General features: G+C 46.9%; 1 protein-coding gene across 2 annotated transcripts in view; it reads right to left on the reverse strand.

Moving 5' to 3' along the window:
* NTRK3 (neurotrophic receptor tyrosine kinase 3) overlaps positions 1-19289 on the reverse strand; it is a 218569-nt gene that overhangs the window by 22566 nt on the left and 176714 nt on the right. The window contains exon 16 of one of the 2 annotated variants that reach the window (XM_071441298.1): positions 11863-11937. The exons of the other annotated variant lie outside the window; for it this stretch is intronic. Coding sequence (XP_071297399.1) covers positions 11863-11937 — 75 coding nt within the window. The remainder of the gene's footprint in view (positions 1-11862; positions 11938-19289) is intronic. 2 annotated transcript variants of the gene reach the window in all.

Below are 19289 nucleotides of genomic sequence, written 5' to 3' on the forward strand. Positions count from 1 at the left end.
GCAGCCAGCTGTAAGTCCCCATCAGGACATGCTGATTCCTGCTGCAAGCAGGATGTGCTGTTAATTCAGCAGCTCTGGACAGCCTTGTATGAATAAGAGCCACAGGTGGCTCTCAGGGTCATCTGAGAGGATGTAAGGGCAGAAAAAAAAAAAGCAATGAAAGCAAGAAGGAGGAAAAGCTGCTCTGTTTGGCTAAGTTGAGCTCTTGGAGAACAACAAACAAAGCTGATGTAGATTGTGCCTTTGTGAGTCAATGTTTGTCAGTTCAGGTTGGGGCACAAGGAGGTGACTTCTCAGGGTGATGCAAAGAGCAGCACATGCTGCTGGCTGGGGATCCAGGAGAATACACTCCTTCCTTGCCCTCAGCCTGGATCCAGCTGCACTGAGAAATTTTTCAGATGTGCCAGTATTTTGCCTCTGTGAGTCCTGACAGATTCCTGGGCACCTTTTACAAAGCAGAGGGATTAACTCTGACATGCCAGACAGAGCTGAGCTTTGCTCAACCTTAGCTGTCCCCACTTCATGGTTTCAACTGTCACCTTAGTAGGCTCTTAAGTACCCAAGTTTAGATCAGAAGTTGCTGAATTTAACTGCAAATTATGACTGGATGTGATTCCCAAGTGCTTTATCTGTAATTTCCTTTCAGCTTATCCAGGAAGAAGGGTCCTAGCTATAGCTGAGACTGAACCATTGCCAGAATCACCTTGGCCTCCAAAAATCCCCAGGGTGTTCTCCTGATGGAAAGGCATGGTGTGCTGTGGCTGCACCACCCCACAGGCTGAGCCTGCTCAAAGTGACTCAAAAGCCATCATGGCCCTGTCCTTGCCTTCACCTCTTGTGCCTTTGCAGTCACTGCTGCCATAGCCAGTGCTGAAAGGGAGATTAAACAGTCAGCAAACAGCTTCCATCAAACTTTTCAACTGACTTGGCTGTGTCCTCAGCACGCTCCACTCTCCAGGAACAGCAGATGTGATCCTCTGACAATTCTCAGTGGCAACACCAACCATCTCCTGCAATGCAGGCTCTGGCAGTGCCACAGCAAAAGGCTGCCTGCCTGCCTCCCTGCGTGTCAGCAACCAAAGACATCTCACAGCAGTTTTCTAGGGATTCTTGAGATGTACAGAACACACAAAGCAACCTGGAGCTGTTTCTCCTACTTGCATGGAGCTGCGCTGGGTGTCCCAGTCGTGCCCAAGGAAAGGAACATGCTGGTTGCCTGCTGCTAGAGGTGAGAAGGTTGGATTTACCCAGAGAGAACATGGGAAAAGGAACCAAATGTCCCTGCCACGAGGTGATGTAAGGAGCCAGATGGACTGGTTCAGGAGCAGGAAACACTGACCAGGCAGGGTTAATGTGAAACTGAGACAGGGGTGAGAGCTTCCTGCTGTCAGTAGGACTGTTTGGCAAGGGACTGTTTGTTCCCCCTAGATGCACATACTGTGTTTAAACATGAGTCTAAAAATAAAACCTGCCATTGACATTGTTTTTCCTTACTTCATTTAACAATCTAGTTGCTTTATGACCTGTAATTCTGAATCACGTTGAATCAAGCAGTGTAATTTGCAAGCAGGGACAGCAACCTTTCCCCCCCTACCCCTCATCTCTGCTCCACTGAGTGTGTTTTAATCCCACGGTTTTCAGCATTCCTAATGAGCCATTAACAAGCTGCCAATTACTTATGCAAATGAGGGAGGGCAGACATGGAGGGGTGGCTGTAGCTAGAGGTAAATTCTTCTGCCTCAAAATGGTCTGAGATAAATCACTGCTGCTCTAAGAGTGCTGTGCCCAAGAGTCCTCTCAGCCATATTATCTACTGTCTAAAAATGCCAGAAGTAATGCAGAAGATGGTTAAGACAAGGGAAACAGAGGAGAAATTGCACATATATTTTTAATTGTGTTTGCCAATAATCTGCTTGGTGCGCATCTTACTACAACTCACTCTTCACCTTTTCTTCCCAACACTCAAAGCATCTGCATTCACTGCTTGCAAACAGCTGCACAACCAGCCTGCAGAGGGATGGCCAGTTCCATGTTCATGTGAGTAAAAGCTCCAAAAGCCATGATCTCCAACACCAGGATATGAACTGTGAGAAACCCCACCCATGCCTTATCCAGCCGGGGGGCTTATGGGAGCAGAGGAGCTGTAGTTTGTACAACCTGTAGTAAAAAGGTCAGCAAGGGCAGCACCAGCTCCTAGCAGGTCCTGAACCCTTCTCCTAAAGATTGCTGCCCTAGGTGGAGGAGACATGACCAAACTGATTCCCTGGGCCAGCTACTGAGAGCTTCTGGTGGCCCAGAATGACACAGCCCCACACTGGGAACTCAGGGAGCAAAGCCCTGGGGGAGGATTCTCTGGTCAGCTCTCCAGGAGAGTCTGGAGTTCCCTGCTCAGCTGTGGGTGGGCACGGGGCAGCTGTGGACCTGTGTGTGCCAGTGGTGGCCTGTGAAGTCCTCTGCATCACAGACACAACATGATGGGCACACATCACGGCTGATCAAAAGCTACCCTTCTCATGGTCACTGCCCAGATAACAGCAGAGGCTGGGAATGCCACCAAAAACTATTCAAACTACAGCCTCCAGATAGTTTGTCAGGCACCTCACAGATTTATCAGCTGTCTTCACAAGGCTGGAGACCCTTCCATCAGAGCACACTTTCTTAGGACAGGCCAGCTCAGAGACATGTAATACCCATGAGACAATGCAGCTCTCAGCTGGGTCCAGCTTTAAGGGGGATCTGGAGTCTGCAAAGACTGCTTGTGCCAACAGAAGCTGTCCATGGATGATCTGCATTATCATTTCCCTGGTAATGCTACAAAAGATGTTTAATAGCTCAAAAGCTAATAGGATAGAAGTCAAGTTAAACCATCATGATGCAAGAAACACATCCATCAGGATTCTGTTCTTTTGGCGATGCAGAGAATGAAAATCAACCCAGTTTCTGGCTTTGGGAAGGAGGAAAAATATTTGCCCAATAAATCTTAACCTGATGGTAAAAAAGTCAAGTCTGAAAATGGCCTGAGAAATGTAGCTTAGGAAATAGCAGCAATAAAGAACCTGCATGTGTGATCACTCCGTGCTGAAATGCTTTCAGATGGGTATCTCATCATCTCCCTTCCATCTCTGTCCTGCCAGTGCCTCCCCTCTGGGTAACCAACAACACTCATCTTTGTCTGCAGCCAAAGCCATTCCTGACTGAGGACTACACAAGATGTAGATAAGGCTCCATTACTTCTGGATGCTGGATAATCAGTTCAACTGCCTTAGCATTAATCATAATAATATTCAAAATTCGTTAGGCAAGATTGTTTGGAAATCTACTTTTTGTTACTGTCAGATTCGCTGAGCATTGGCCTGGCAGCATGCAGACAGAAAACTGATACAAGCCAGGGCATGCCACCTCTCTATGGAAGCATTCCCTTTTTTATGTGTAGATAGACTGTGATGTGGCAGCTCCTGCCTGGTTTGTGTTTTGTGAATCTTGTCAAGAGCAGTAGAACACCATGAGCACACCATGCTGCCACTTTGTTGATCAATGGACAGCTGCAAAAATATATAGCTGCATATATTGTATGCAGTTAATAATATATACAACATATACCATGGAGTTTTTAAGGGGGAAGGCTAGATACTCAGATCTGCACCCACAAATCTTAATGATTTTGTATCTAAAACCTGGACAAGCAACCCAAAAAGTTCTATGTGCAAGCATGGTATGGAGGTACAAAAATAGAAAGTATTTTAAAAATTAAAAACTGTTCTTTGCTCGCCTGAAAACTTACAGCACTTTAGATTAAGCATGGGGCATAACTGCTTTACCAAGATGAAAATCTTTCAGGAATAAAACAGCTGGATCATTTCTTGTAGCCAGTTTTGTGTACCAGTTGAGGATTCCTCCAAACAGTGCACTTCCTAATGGTCTATTTGGCCCATTTAGGCATTTTGGGTAATATTGCTTTCCTCCAGGTGTGGGTTCTCACCCTCTAGTTGAACAGTGGTTTCTCAGCAGGGAAACATCACAGAAATACAGACCAATGTCAGAAGATACAGAGGCTTTCTCTCCTAATGAAGGCAGTGCAGGCACAGATGGCATCTCAGATAAACACGCTGAAAGCTGTGTTAGAATAAAGAGCTCATCATCGGAGGCTGCAGTGTCACACCTACTAATGATGTGATTAAACCCATCAGCGCCGGTGGGAAAGCTGTGCCAGCTCTGGCACTGCTGAATGAAACCCTGCATTTCACAGCAGGGCAAACCCCAACCTGAACCCCCCACCTCCATCAGTCAGAGCCCTGTAGAGACACACTGGGGACAGGGATGGTCTTGGCTAAACTTACTGAGACCTAAACTAGGGGAAGTTGCCATGGACATCTCCTTTTTGTGCCTACCTCAAGCATCCCTGCCCAAAGCTGGTGTGGCAAGCAGGGGAGAGGCTGCAGATGGTGGCAACAGCCCCAAAGGGACAGGCACAGGAGAGGACAGTGACAGCACCTCAGCACTGCTGTCATGGGGGAGCAGCAGTGGCACCAGGAAGGGGAATAAATAAAATGTGATGTGCAAATGGTGAGGCTGGGGTTGGGCTGCAGGATTCTGCTGGAAAACAAGCTAAATTTTAAAAATTTGAAGGAATCAAGCTTTGCATTCTCTTCTCTATTTTTCCACCTAAGACTTTCTGTGCATTGAAGTTCCCTCCATTCTCTATCAAGTTGCCTGGATGCCCTTGAGTAGGACAGAGCTGCTGCAGTCCCATGCAATTCAACCACTGTGTTAAAATTCTTCCTCCCTACTTTATTTAGCCAGGAGCATAAATAAATAAGCAAACCCACAAACACAGGAACCTGGTTCCCAGATGCCATTAGAGCCCTTGAGCACTAAGTGGCCATCACAGAACTCACCAGTTGCCTTCTGCTGCCCTTCCTGCAGCCAGCCAGACCCTCCACCCCAACCAGCCCCGCTGGGGCCATTGCACAAACCCAGCACCTAGTAGGACACATCTGCCTGGTTTTGCCCTAATTTAGGACTGCTCCAAGACAGTCAGCTCTCCAAACAGGCCAGTTTTCCTAGAGGAGTCTCTAGCCACCAGCTCTCCATTAGGGTTAGCCACAAGCGGAAGGACGGAAGGAGAAAGTGAGTCTAAAAAACCGCTAATGTTCTGCAGTGTCAGAAAGGATGAATGACCCCTGCAGACATATGCTGAGCAGCCAGGACAGCCCTCAATTATGTCACTGCTGGAGCATTTACTTCAAGGATAAACGTGACTACAGATGCTGGGTTTAAAGCCCTGGCGGCTTTCATTCCTTTGGATAATCCCCTCCAGTCCAGGAGTGATTGGGGTGTGTGTGCACCATACCCCCACAATGACACACACCTGCCTAGGAAAAGGCTTTAGAAGGGGAGAATAGAGCTGAAAAAAAACCCCACTAAATTTCATTCTTCTCCCTTTCCTTTGTGAGAGCAGGCCCTAAAGGATTTGCTAAGGTATTGATGGGTGCCAATCCATATATAACCAAGTGAACAACCCACAGCCTCCCTCAGGAAATCACGAACAAATCTTGCCTACACGACGGAAATTTCCTGCTTGCCACACTGATTTTCCCCACTCATCCTCACCACATTATCCCTGTGCTAACTTCTATACACTTCTCTCAACATTTTCTAACCTTCAAGCTCACAACTTTGTAAATATTTGCAATCAGGTAACACATCTCCCTACTCTGGTCATCCTTCAGACAAATTATTTACATACTGCCCTTTCTATCCTCAGTAATCAATGGCTTCACACTGTCTTTGTTTCTGCTTCACCTCTTCAGAAGCTGTTGACTGTATGGATGCTCTTTGTGGGGATGAATTGGAGACATGTGACTATGTAATAAAAGAGTATTTAAACTAATGATTGCTGTAGAGACACTTTGCTCTTTAACTTGGGTTCTTTACATGGAGGGGCTTCAGAACAGCATTTGTTTCACTGGCTCACTGAAAGCCAGAAATTCTAGGGAGCTGCCACTGAAAAGAGACTGTGCTTGGCTTGAAGAGGACATGGTTTAAAAAGACAAAATGCAACGTGGCCTGGGGCAGGCACAACCTCACTTTACAGCACTACTTGCTGTATATTGATCAGAATGGGCTTGCTGCTTTATTAGCCACTCAAGAGATGCAATGTGCTGCCACTGGAATTTGTGCTTGATAATCGAAGGCATTTGTCATTCTTCCAAATGCTCTGTGAGTAGGTGTTTGATTTGGGTGCACGTGAGAAATGAGGGAGAGCAACCTGGAGCAAGAGGCATTGTCCTGATGCACTGCAGCATCCTCCATGGCTCCATGGACACCATCCCACAGCATGGTCAGGGACATGGACAGGGTCTCAGGCTCAGCAGAGTCCTTCACCACTGGCAAAGCTGTCCCTGGTGACACATGAAGAGCCTTTTGCCTTTCAGCTGCCTGGCATGTGGATCACCCTCACAGCCCTCCTTTCTGTTTTGGCTTGCCTGCATTTCTTAGACAAACTGCTCTGGGGTTTTTTTTTTGCTCCCTTTCTCTGACAGGTACAGGTGGCCTTGCTACCCTCTCATTGCACCTCCCCCAGCTTGAATTTTAAACTATTTAACAGCTTTAAATGCACCTAATGAGGCTTCAGCCTGCACTTTGCTGCCATCCCTCTGCTTCTCTGGCACCAGGAAGAAGAGTGGTGTGGAAGCCTATCACAGACTTCCCTGCGTTGGAGGTCTAATTACACAGTAACTGGTGACCTCGTAAGTACAGGGTAATCTGCTGTGTAATACCAGGGTAAATGATCCCAGAACTCCTGTCTTTTCAGCTGCAGCCTTCTGCAGAGATGGAAACACAGCCAGTTAAAAGGTAATTAATCTTTGAACCATCTGACACTCGCCCAAGGCGAGTGAGGAATAACCAGCTGAAGCCCACTGGCTCTGTGCAGGGCAGGGGACTCAGGAGCCACTGCTCTGGGAGTGTCCAGGGTCACCTGGCCAAAGCAGGGACTGCCTTGTCACCTGGCCTCTCTGGGAGCCAGCTGCCAGAGGCTGCTGTGGGAGCAGGCTGCTTTCCTGGGGCTGGATGAGCTGTGTTTTGGAGAGACGCAGCAGTTATTTGGAGAAACACATCCAGAATCATCTGCAGAAGGAAGGGGGCACCAGGGGCATGTGGATGCCTGAGGGGAACAGGAACCTGGGCTGTCAGTGGAAGCAGGATGGAGCCAGAGGTTCTGAGCAGCTCAGCCATGCTGGGATGAGCTGTCTGGGGCACCTCCTTACCCCAGCGAGGTGGGTGGGAGCAGCACCAATGCTTTCCTCTGAAACCATCCCAACCCAGCCAGGCCCAGACCCAGGCATTCACCCCGCAAAACTCCAGGAAAATCAGCCAAGAGATCCATTTTCTGCCTCCCCACTGTGAGAGGCATTTCATTCCCTCTCCTGTAACAGCCTGCTGCCCTGGGGCTGGGGGCTGCCTGTCTGACCCCTGCTACCTTCACAGCAACAAAATATATTTGCATTCAATTCAGACTCTCTGACATCATTCCCTCTGAAGACCTGCAGTTTTTTATGGTAAGCACAGTAATGATTTTCAGATTATAGACTAATAAAATATTTTAATTTGTTCAGCACATTAAGGTGGGCACTATATGATTATTATGACATTTAAATAGTGCTTTAAAAAAAAAAGAAAAAGGAAAAAGGAGGGTGAGGGGGTCTGCTTGCATTTCTTTTCCAAGCATGAGCACTGAAATAGAAACTTAAAATCCCACATGTGGGTACTGAGATCAGCTCTGATACCTCCCCTCTGTGCCTGTTTCACTTGAATACCTGCCAAGTTAAATAAGCAAACATGGGATTGCAGTGTCCTAGTTCCAAACCTGGTTTTGGCAAAGGACCCTCCTCCTTAGTCACTCTGGCCATTCTGTGCAGCAGTGGCCTGAGCTAAGCAGCACCTCCATGTGCCACCAGGTCACAGATGGCCTGGGTCACCACACCTGGTGGGTTACACTAAGTTTTTACACTTGAGCCTGCGCTCACCAATTTCTCCATTCATTGTATTATTATCCATTGTGTATGAAGATGAACTAACTGGATAAATCACGAGTTTAGAGCATCCCATAATTTTCATGGCATGAAATGTACACTGCAGGCTGCTGCACCAGGCGCCCTCCTCTGCCTGGGCAGCACCAGCATGGTTTGGAGGCAGTCAGACTGCACTGGACAAAGCAGGGACATTTTGGAGGGGAAAAGTTGCCCTTGAAGCACCATGGGTTGTTATGGCTGATAACTCTGGAATTCCTTTCCTAATCTGCAAAACAGGACAATGAAACTCCACCCTTGGAAATGTTCCAGACCAGGCTGGATGAGGCTTTGAGCAACCTGGTCCAGTGGAAGGTGTCCCTGCCCATGGCAAGGGAGGGGAACTGGATGTCTTTAATGTCCCTTTCAATCCAAACAATCTCATGATTCTGTGAACTCACTGACTTCTCAAAAATGCTGTGCAGGTAATGGCTTGCACAGTGAAGCTATAAATGGCAGGGAAAAGCCTGTCAGCAAAAGGAAAAAAATAGCCAAATGTTTAGCTCAGCATTAGTTATACCTGGCAAGAGAGACAGAGGGTTACACAATGAATATGATGGTGAAGAATAGCAACAAGGTTCCTTTGTGCTGAGAGTACTTTTGCCTTGTTCCTCACCTGGATCACTCAGGAGATGATGTGAAGTCTGTTCTACAAGGCAGAGGCAAGACTGAGCTCAGGCCTCCCCCTTATCATTACCTGACCTTGCACGTTCTCTTCTGCAGCCTCAGCATTTTTTTGTGGTGAGGATTTCTGGGTGGATATTTTAATAAAACTGTGTTAAATTTCTTGCTTCCACGCCAGGTACCTGCTGTTTAACAAATGGGCCATGACTAAGCATAGACTGGAAATCAGGGGCAGCTATGATTTAAAGCAATGAGACTCTGGGACTGTCTTCTTCCCCTTAGGAGCACAGTTAATAGTGGTGCTTGATTATGAAAAAGATAAATCTGATGTGATTGATGCAACAGGGGATTGGATTTGATGATCCAGGGAATCCTTTCCAGATCTCTTTACTCCTAATGAAGTAATTTTTCAAAGGAGTTTTTAAGGGTGTGGTGGGGATGCAGTGCTCTGCTGGTGGCAAACAGTGGTGAAGAGTGTAGGTACCTGGTGATGCTTAGTGCGTCCCCATCCCCAGATTTAACCAATTCTCATCAAGAAGAGGATGGAGCAGTTATCTTTCCTGATTCTGCTGATCTAGAGCAAACCAAGCAGAGGTGGGTGCAAGGATCCTACCTGCTTCCTTCTTTGCATTTTCCAGCCACTGAGTACTCCCAAAATTCACTCTCTGTAAAACAATACCTCAAATGTCTCAGCTCACAGACTGCCTACATATTCCTAAGGTACTTACCTGTTTCCCAATGCTGCAATGTGTCCCTTGCAATCTTATTTAATGTGAATCTCCTTGGTGTGCACAAACAGAGATCACTCTTTAACAATGGCAAACTGGGGCATAGGAGAACTAATGGAATTTCCTATGGTGGCAGGAAAGGGACCTGCAGCACAGTGCAGGTCTGGGATCTCACTGCTGGGCTTTTCTCCCTGTGCCTGGCTCTGCCCTCCCTTTCAAAACAGGCAGAGCAGAGCACAAAGCAGTTTTCAGCCCAAACATTCACTGATCTGAGATTCCCATCCTTTGTCAAGCCCTGGGGGCTGAGCTTGGGGTTTTTGAAGGTACAGGGCAAGGTTTTTTCAGAAGTGATGCCCAGGGAAAGTGATAATGTTCTTTTTTCCCCCTAGTAGTTTTAATTCTTTAATTCCCACTTGCTAATAAGATAAAATGCTGTGATTTCTGCAGGATCAAATGGTGCAGGATAAGCTAAAGGAGTTAATTAATTAACAGGCTTTTAGAGCTGGGAAAAAAAAATAATAAAAAAAAAACCAAGAGGGTTGGTAGATAATAGCTATGAATACTGCCCCAGCATCACCTGCCATGACACTGTAGCCAAGGGGAGGCTGTCATGTTAGTGCTGGGCATGGCATTATGATAGTGAATAAAAATGATAAATGGGAGGGTAAGGCTTTCTCTCTCCAAGATGTGGTTATTCACAGATGTGCTGCATTTCTCCAGGGCCTGATCCTGCAAGTAATACCAGGTGTAGCAATTCTGTGCTCCTCTGGCTTCCCCAGGGATTGCTTGGAGCAGTGAGTGCTAGGCCCAGTGGCAAGTGGTTGCAAGATCAGATTCATAGTGTGCCAAGCATTTTGAATGAAAAGAGCTATAAAGAAGTCACATATTATTATGTCACATTGCAAAGGTCAACCCCAGTATCTGTTCTGTCATAAGGACATGATTCAAAGGCAACAAAATAGTGTCAGGGCACAGGGGAAAATAATTTTTTTAAAACTGCCTTCAGGGCCAAGGATACAAAATTACATCAGTGCTTAGAACTAAATTCCCATCCACACCCCACAATTCAATTTTGGCTCAGAAAGGCATAAGCGTAACAAAATCACCTTTCAGTGGCAAATCTTCTTATCTGCTGACATACCCTCTGCAAAATCAGCAATATCTAAACTCACACTCCCATTTGGTTCTGGCAACAGTCAGGAAGTGCCAGAGCCTTGCTGTGTCACAGACCCCAGGAAGGATTTGCAGGATCCATTCAGCTATTGTAGGTGTTCTCTGGAGCAGGAGGAGGGGTCCTTACACTCATCCTGCATCACCTGGCCAGGAGCAAACACCTCCCCTCACAGTCCACAGGGAGGCTGCAGTAACTGGACCCAGGTGATTTATCCCAGACGTGTCTACTTTGCAAATATTTATGCCCATCTCTGGGACTGCTGGCACAGGGAAGTTATTGGGAAATAAAGTGTGGAAGCCATCACTTTCCTGCCTTAAACCATGAAGGGTCATAACTGCTCTGTTCAGTGTCTTAGGGTGGATTAGCTCCATCCACTTCCAAAACGGACTCAAGCAAAGACTCCCTAACTTTCTGGATCAATAGAGCATTTCCTTGTGTGCCAAGCAGAAAAATCCCACAGAACAACCAAGCTGGATGTTTGCTCCTGTCTCAGGCTCCTGCAGCTCAGCCTCAGCAGCCCTGCAGCTTCCTGGAGGGGACACTGAGCTGAGAGCACCACGGGATGCTGGCTTTGCTCGGTGGGAGGAGGGCAGGGTGAACAGAGGTGTCACCAACCCTCAGCGGGCTCACACAGCTCACATGGCTCCCATCAGCCACACCCTTGGCAGAACCAAACTCCTTTGCTCTGTCAGAGCTTCAAACTCACAGCAACCCCTCTGGCCAAGGGATGGGAGCAGCAGTGGGAAGTGTTGGGTGCATCCACTCAATCACAGCTGCAGACACCCGGAGTGTGCTCAGACCAGCACACAAAAGCTGTCAGGGCTGGCATGTGACAATCCAACCACCCAGTTTGACTGTCCAAGCAGCTGTTCAGAGGATAACACGGGTCAGGGACAGTCCCAGCGAGCAGTGCAAATGCCACCCTGCTTGGAGCCACAGGGTGGTTTAGCTGCACAGAGACAAACCATGCTGTACTTGCTGCCATCAGAGGCCAGCCCACACTGTCCACTAGTGCAGACACATCCTGAACACCCCCACAGGAAGGTGGCACTGGGGACTCCTGCACTCATCCCATATTACCTCACCATCCAGATGAGCCCCAGAGAGCAGCTACAGCAGACGTGTGTGCAGTTCCCATCACAGACCAGAGCCCCTTCACTGCCAAACGCACAAAACCCGAGCTGTTCCCAAAACCCCTCGGCCCCAGGAGTCATTTCATGCCCAAGCAGCAGCAGTCCCCCACTTGCAGGGTATGGGATGCACTCACTGTTGCAGCTGCCGACGGTGCCAGTCTCTGTCGCTGCCACGCTGCGCTGAGCTGGCCCTTCAGACGCGGCCCTTCCTGACAGTGAATGGGTGAGAACAAGGGAAGGAGACAAACAAAAGAGAAGGGAAGGGTGAGAGAGGGAGGGAGGGATGGGGGGGATGAAGCAAGGGGACAAGAAGGGAAAGGGAGTGTCTTTAACTGAACCAAAAGGCTTTTGCTGGCTGCAACATCCCAACGCTGCTCAGCCTTTGCTGTGAGGGCGCAGTGCAGGTGAGACCCTCTGGCCCCTGTGGCCACCACCTCGCTCCCCACACCTGCACCAGTGCACAGAGAGGGTGAACTGGGCAAGAGTCAAGGGCACTCAGCCTCCTGAAACTTCTCCTTGGACTGTGAGGCCACATAGAATGGTCACACAGAATGTCATCCCTTGGCGGACCCAGAATTCTTCTCCAGACAAGAGAAATTTTCGGATGCTTGACACTTGCTCTGTATCTGGTACTTCAGCATCCTAATTCTTGCTCATTGCCAGCCCTCCTGAGCATGGTGCAGGGACTCATCTGCCTCTGCCAGCAGAAAAAGGCCCAGGCCTGATATCTTCACGGAATAAGCTCAGACCAGCCAGAGTTAAGGGTTTTGTTGGCCAAATGTCCCAGTGAAGCATCTCACTCATCACCCTACACTGGCCCAAAAGTCTTTGTCCCATCAGTACTGTCGCAGGCTGGGGAAGAAAATAGCTGATCCCACAGCTCCAAATCACCCACAAACCTGCCAGCAATCAGAAACCTGAAGTTTAGAAAGGGACGGGGAAAGCAAAATTCTGGGGCAGGAAATACAGCACTACATTTTCCTCTGCAGCAAAGTAGGAAAGATTTGCAGAATAGGAGCGAGGAAAAGGGGTAGGGATCTCAGTGAGCACATTAGGAGTGAATGAGAGGCATAAAGTCTGCTGACTTTCCAGTGAGATGTTTGTGCTCCCACGAGGACAAAATTCCAAGATGGAAAGGCATTTGGTGAACACAGTGGTTTGGGGGTACACTCCTAACTGTGCTACTGAGGAACTCAGGCTGAGAACTGCCTGGGGAATACCTCAAATATGGCCTCAGAGTGTGTCCAGCTGGTCATTGCCTGGGGCACCTGGCCACCCTGCATCAGCAGTGGAGACTGAGCTGCTGAATGTAGCTGACAGCTCATTCTGCTTGGGGAATTGCCCATTGGATGACTGACTCACCTCCCTTCCCAAAAAGTTGAGGTAGGAATTGGGGGGAGGAAAGGCTTAGAAAATCGTTTCATGATGGTTGTTTAAATTGTCTCTGTGTTACAGTTGGGGGAAAACAAAAGAGAAGTCTGTGCATAAAACTGCATCCTAAAGCCAGCTGTGGCAGAGGCACGGATGTTGGAAAGAAGTAGAGCAAATGAAGTCATCCAGCAGTGGGGGAAAAACATCAATATAATATAGTGCAGAACAAAGCAAATTCTACCTCAAACACAGAGCTGAAAGGGAAACATCTCCCTCTGTCAGATCTATTACCATGCATTTATTCCAATAACAAATAACTAACCCAGAGAGTAACCCAAACCTGATTTATCTCTCCATCTAAGTAAATATGTAGAGGCAGCCGAATTTGAGTGTAAAAACCACTGATCTCATATGTTTTTTCATATATGTTGGAAAAAATAGGAGTGAAGTTTCTGTCTTGCTGCCAGGGGATGCTGGCACAGCATTTGAGCTATAGATATTGTATCTTGTCACTAATGACTGCAGGGAACTAAAAGGGATTTGGATTTTTTAATGCTTCACATTAATTGATAATTTGGTCTCAGAATCCACAGTGGAACAGAGGATTTGCTATATTGGATCTGTCTAGTGGCCCATAAAATCTGGCGTCTTGCCTCAGTGATGCTCAGAAAAATTATCATCCAGCTCCTTTGCTTATGAGGTTTTTGGCCATTCCTGTAAGGACCATACAGCAGAAAGGGGCAGAAGGTCCCTCTGCAGCAAACATTTCCAAAAACTCTGATATGTGAGTTTGGCAGGGTTCTCTATATATATTTTTTGGGTTTTTTGTTTTGTTGGGGTTTTTTAAAGAAAGAAAGGAACTCTTTTAACTACAACCATTCTCAACAGATACACTGCTGCTTTAACTCCTGGTCTCCACAGCCCAAATAGAGAGGAGGTGAACTCCAGGTGCTTTCAGAAGGCAAACAGGAGCAAGGCTGAGGCCAGAGTGGGGAGATGCCTTCTGCTGAGCAGAACACTATTGATTAGGCAGTATAAAGATTTCCCTCACTAATGCCTTTAGCAATCTTATCATGTGTCGCCCACATAATTGGATGGGGAAGAGAGAGGTGGAATCACTTAAGCGTTCAAAGCTCAACACGCACTGAGAAAAGATTCCCATTCCGTGTGTGTGTGCAATTTTGTGCATCGCTGCCCCTTGATTGTACATTGAACAGGCTCTCTTTGACAGCAGAGCCCTAAACAGCCCTGGGTATTAAAGCTGCTTTCAAAATAGGGCCTTTCCCCATGCAGATAGGGGGCAGAAGGAGCTGGGAGAGGCAGGACTATGAAACTGGGGGATCAGGAGGGGAAAGCCTAGAGAAACTCTGACTATGCAGGAACCAGCAGGAAAAAAAGAAAGTAGTGGCTTCCTTCCATACAAGTGTCTTAATTAGGGATGTTGATGAAGACACTTGCATTTTAATTTTTTCAGAGAGACCTTCAGTTTGTCATGAAGCAAAGCATAATTTATCCATGATCTCACTAAACTTCTCTGCCTCCAGTTTCTTTGCTGATCACACTGAGGTTTGGGGGTGCTCCCCACCTTTCCTGATCAGTCACCACACAAAAGATCTCTTGGCTGCACCCATGGCAAAGGAGAGCTGAGATCATGGTCCTGCAGGTGGGAAGGCAGGAGGAGGCCAGTGGCCAGCTGGACTGCAGTGAGGAAATGGGTTTAACAACCTAGACAAGATGAGAGGGGAAGGTTTTACATTTGCACATTCCAGTCTTGCTGGACTGTAAGTGGCAGTGCTCCTCCCAAAGCATGAACAGTTCAGGACCCACACTTTTTCTGGTCCACCTGTTCTGGATTCATGGAGCTGGAATAATATGCTGGCATAAGGTTCTCTACCTTCTCCTGCTCTAGCTGCAGTTTAAATCAGTTTAAATTTAAATACAGTTTAAATTTGTACCCACCTTGATAAAACCCAGAACCATCAGACTTTCTGACCTACTGTGTACAAAATCCTTTCTTGTTTCTGGTGACACCACAGTGAAACTCATTGTGGATGGATTTCCACCAAGGGAGAGTCTATCTTGCTTAAAAGGAGGCATTGAGCTCTTTTCCCTGTCTGTCACAGCTTTCAGGCTAATGGGATGTTCCAAATGGGGACAGGAGAAGGAAGAGAGCACATTGCATGCAGGCAACCTCTAGTAGGTGTTGGGAACCACACTTGGACAAAACAAATTAAAACAGGGGAAAGAAAAATAGTTTCACAGTCAGGGGGAAGGGAAAAACTAAAGGATGGATGGGGATCACAAGTAGCTTCTCTTGTCTCTCTAGATCTGTTGGCTGCAGCCAGGGAACACTGAAAATAGAAAAGAGTCCTGCCCTCCATAGTAAAGTTTTATGCAAAGGGAATTGCTTTGAAGGAAAGGGTTCCTGAACTTCCCTGCAGGAAATTTGCTATTTCAAGTTTTTACAGCAGAGGTGAGAGGCTTGGGTAGTTTGGCTGCATTGAGAAACAGCCCCAGCTTTCTGAACTGTACTGACTCTAACTTATGGGGATGGTGTCACTACCCCAGGGATGGTTCCAGCACTTGACTGGTTACTCCCAGGACTCTCCCCAGATCCCAGAAAAGCAGAGATCAGCCTGGACAGCTTTTAAGAGCAGCCAAAGTCCAGTCAGCATGGACATGGACTGGAAGAATCGTCTCTGTTGAATCCAAACTTGTCCTAGACATCCTCAGGTGTTTTAGGTCAGGAAATACTGAACAACAAACAATTCCTCCCTGTTTGGCTACATCTTTGACCTCTGCAAATGGAAGGTTAAAAACCATCAGGAAGCTAAAATGAAAGGCTTTGAACTCCCAGTCCTCTGGATCTCAGCCTGATGTTTGGGAGAAATCAAAAGCCTCAATTCGAATGCCTGGGAAATGGGGCTGAGCTTTGATTGAAAGATCCTAAGTTTGATAAGCTCTCAGTAGGTATGTGAGGGTTTGGGGAGAACACAGGGATTTAGCTGGAGGTCAGTGTTTAGGTGAATATTGAGACTGTATTAAACAAAAATTCTGAGCCAAATGACTTGCAGTGACAGCAGCAACATACCCCAAGCAGGAGAAGAGGTGAGCGCGGAGGTCAAGTACCAGAACAGGGAGTTTTTATCTCCCAAAAACAAACCGCTCTTTTGTGCCTGTGCTTCAAAGAAGATGTCACCAGATTGTGAGAGAGCTTCCCCTGCCACATCCCTCTCATTACTGGAATGAAATAAATGGCAACAGCATGAAAACAGCAACTCAAGCAGGAGAACAACAGGTAGACATTGAGAAAAAGGGGAGGGAGAAAACAGGGTGCGAATGCAGGTCTTGACAGGGTGGAGAATTAGGGCAATTACCGTTTCTGAGGAAATGCCAGGAATACAGCACAACCTAATTTCCCCAATTAATTCTTCTGCACTTGAGCTGCTTTGTGTGAAGGGCTCTTAAGGTTCCAAACAGGAGGAAAAAAAAAAAGACTCAACATTTGTTTTTCCCTCAGTGTAGAAATGGGGAAGTGTTGAGGGAAAATGTCTGGCTAAAACACAAGATGATGCTGTTACATCTTCCTTTCAGGAGATAAGGAGCTGTACCACAAACTCAATTTGCAGAGGTTTTTGTAGGAGCCACAGAGATATCAAAGACCAGCACGTTCAATATCACAGTGACTTTTCCTGCACGCAGAGCACACCAGGACAGGCACAGAGACACTTCACCCACACACCCACATTGAGCCATTCCCTCACCTCCCCTTGCCAACCCTGCTGCAGCTTAGGAGCAGTCTGGTTTCTCTGCACCCAAAACCCCAATCAGGACAGTTGTGAGGCACCATGGCATGAGCCACCCACACCTAAAGAGGCATACAGATGTCATCTAGGAGGAGTGGTGGCAATAAGAACAAGGAGAGAAATAAATCAGGGGTTGGGGTGATGGGATACATGGGATAAACAGATGTTGAGAAGGGCATAAATACTTTCAAACACAGACTCTTGCACATAGGAGGACTGTGGCTCTGCTTGGCTGTATCAGTCACATCTCCACGTGACTATGAGACCTTTTTTCCCCTACTCTTGTAGGTCTGACAAAGCAAGATATATTTCTATAATCCCAGATAAGAAGGAGAAAATTAAAACACTTTTCACTTCTAAGTCCTCTTCCCAATAGAACATACATTTTTAGATATGAAACCTTCCCAAAACCTGAGCAGAAAGGATGTAGAGAGAGCAGCACATCACATTTTCCTCCTCAGAGAAGGGCTGGAAGAGGAAAAGGTGGTGCACAGATGCATCTGCACAGCACTGATGTGCTGGGAAAGGTGCTGATTGTGAGGTTGAACGTGACACACACATTTTATCTTCTACAACAGATCCCCCCCAACACCCAGTGTGGCCAGGGGCTGAGCTTGCTGCCCCCCATCAGCACTGAGCTGAGCCTGAGGACACTGTCTGAGTGCACAGCCTGGCTCATTCTCTGTCCACAGCTGACTTACAGCCAGTATACGCTGCCTCTACCATAAAACCTGAGAGTGGCAGCTTATTCTCCCTCCCAAAGTGAGGCAGTACCACATCCCAGCTGGGAATTCAGAGGGAGTTTTCCTCCCCTGTGCCTGTTGGCATTTCCCTTAGCAGGTGATGGTTCAGAGCCCCAGCACGCTCATCACAGGGCTCCATCCTGGTGCTGACAGGGCTGGGCAGCTGTTCCCCTGTGCTGGGATCCACACTGCATGAGCTGCACAGCAAAAACCACAAAGAAAACACCAGAGGCTGGCAGTGGGTGTTTGTGCAGCTGAGGGATCCACAGGAGCTCTAAAGGGGCTCTGGCAAGTCTGCACAAAAAGGCAGACCTGGGAGAGTCCAGCTGACCCTCTGCACAGAGCTCATTGCTGCTGGGAGCAGAGCACCAGTGATGCTGTGATTATTTTGGAGCCCTCTATGGAGAAAACTGTGGGTCAGATTAAATCCAGTTCCAGTGCAAGGTTTGTCTGTTAGTGCTACCCACCATGCTGGATGAGCCTCCAAGGAGCACGACCCAGGCAGCTGCTAAATCTCAGTGACCTATTGCACACAGGGAAACCTCAGTGGAAAAATAACTGGCTGTATCCATGAGAAAGAAGCCAATCTTGAATGGCAGAGGAAAAGTAAGAGATGGTCAACATGGGGGATGGTCATCAGAAAGCAACCTTAAATGGGTACTGAAAATTATCAAGAATATGAGGGGTCTGCTGGCCATTTCAAAGAAAGAGAAGAAATAAATTGTTTGCACAGTAAACCTTCATGCTTCAGAGGAGGAGGGATCCCAGGCTTTTCAAGGAACACTGACCTAAGGCCAAAGTCATAGCAGAAATTTTTTGGTTCTGATGGTCTAAGGGTGTGAGAGCCAAGGTTCATGGGAAGAGATATTAATCTTTTATTAAACCAACTGATACAACAGAAAATAACAATAAAAAATAGGAACTCAGAGAGGTTTTTTTCACCTAAAATTCATTTTTTCTCCCCCTTCCAACAATATCACGTGTTCTATTAAAAGATATTGCTTCTTCCTGCAAACCTTTTTTCTCCCAAATCCAAACAATGCTCCAGAGTGATGAGGACACAGAAACAGGGAGCATTTTTGTCATTATGATTATCTCTGCATTGCTAGAAATAAAATAAAAATAAAAATAAAAATAAAAATAAAAATAAAAATAAAAATAAAAATAAAAATAAAAATAAAAAAATTAATAATAATAATAATAATAATAACATTCTAGAGCTCTTTTCAAGTCCTGCATATGTCTTTTTTTGACAAGCAGGAGTGCTCTGCATGATGAAATGACCAGGAGAACACTCAGGACTGATATCTGTGAAAGGATGGAGCTAAATCCCTTAGAAGGGTCAAGCCCAGCCCAGGATTTGGAGCAGGATGCCAGAAGAGTAGGACAGAGGAAATACGGACAGAGGAATGTCTTCATGAGGTTTAATGTCTACATAAATCCTTCCTCTCTTTGGCATGTGACTTCACTGCTGATGTCCCACCCATGTCAGGACATCCCCTTGGGAGTTATTAAGGAGCCTTGAGTACAATTTAAGACAGTGTTCTCATCTGAAGATGAAGAAATACTGCCCTGTCCCTAGACAGCTGCCACGTGATTTTTGTTTTGGACCTGAATGACACATTTTGGGGGAAAAAATGG

This window comes from Agelaius tricolor, unplaced genomic scaffold (genome assembly GCF_023055355.1).
Source record: "Agelaius tricolor isolate 1412-34295 unplaced genomic scaffold, bAgeTri1.0.p SCAF_16, whole genome shotgun sequence".
NCBI classification, from domain to species: Eukaryota; Metazoa; Chordata; class Aves; order Passeriformes; family Icteridae; genus Agelaius; species Agelaius tricolor.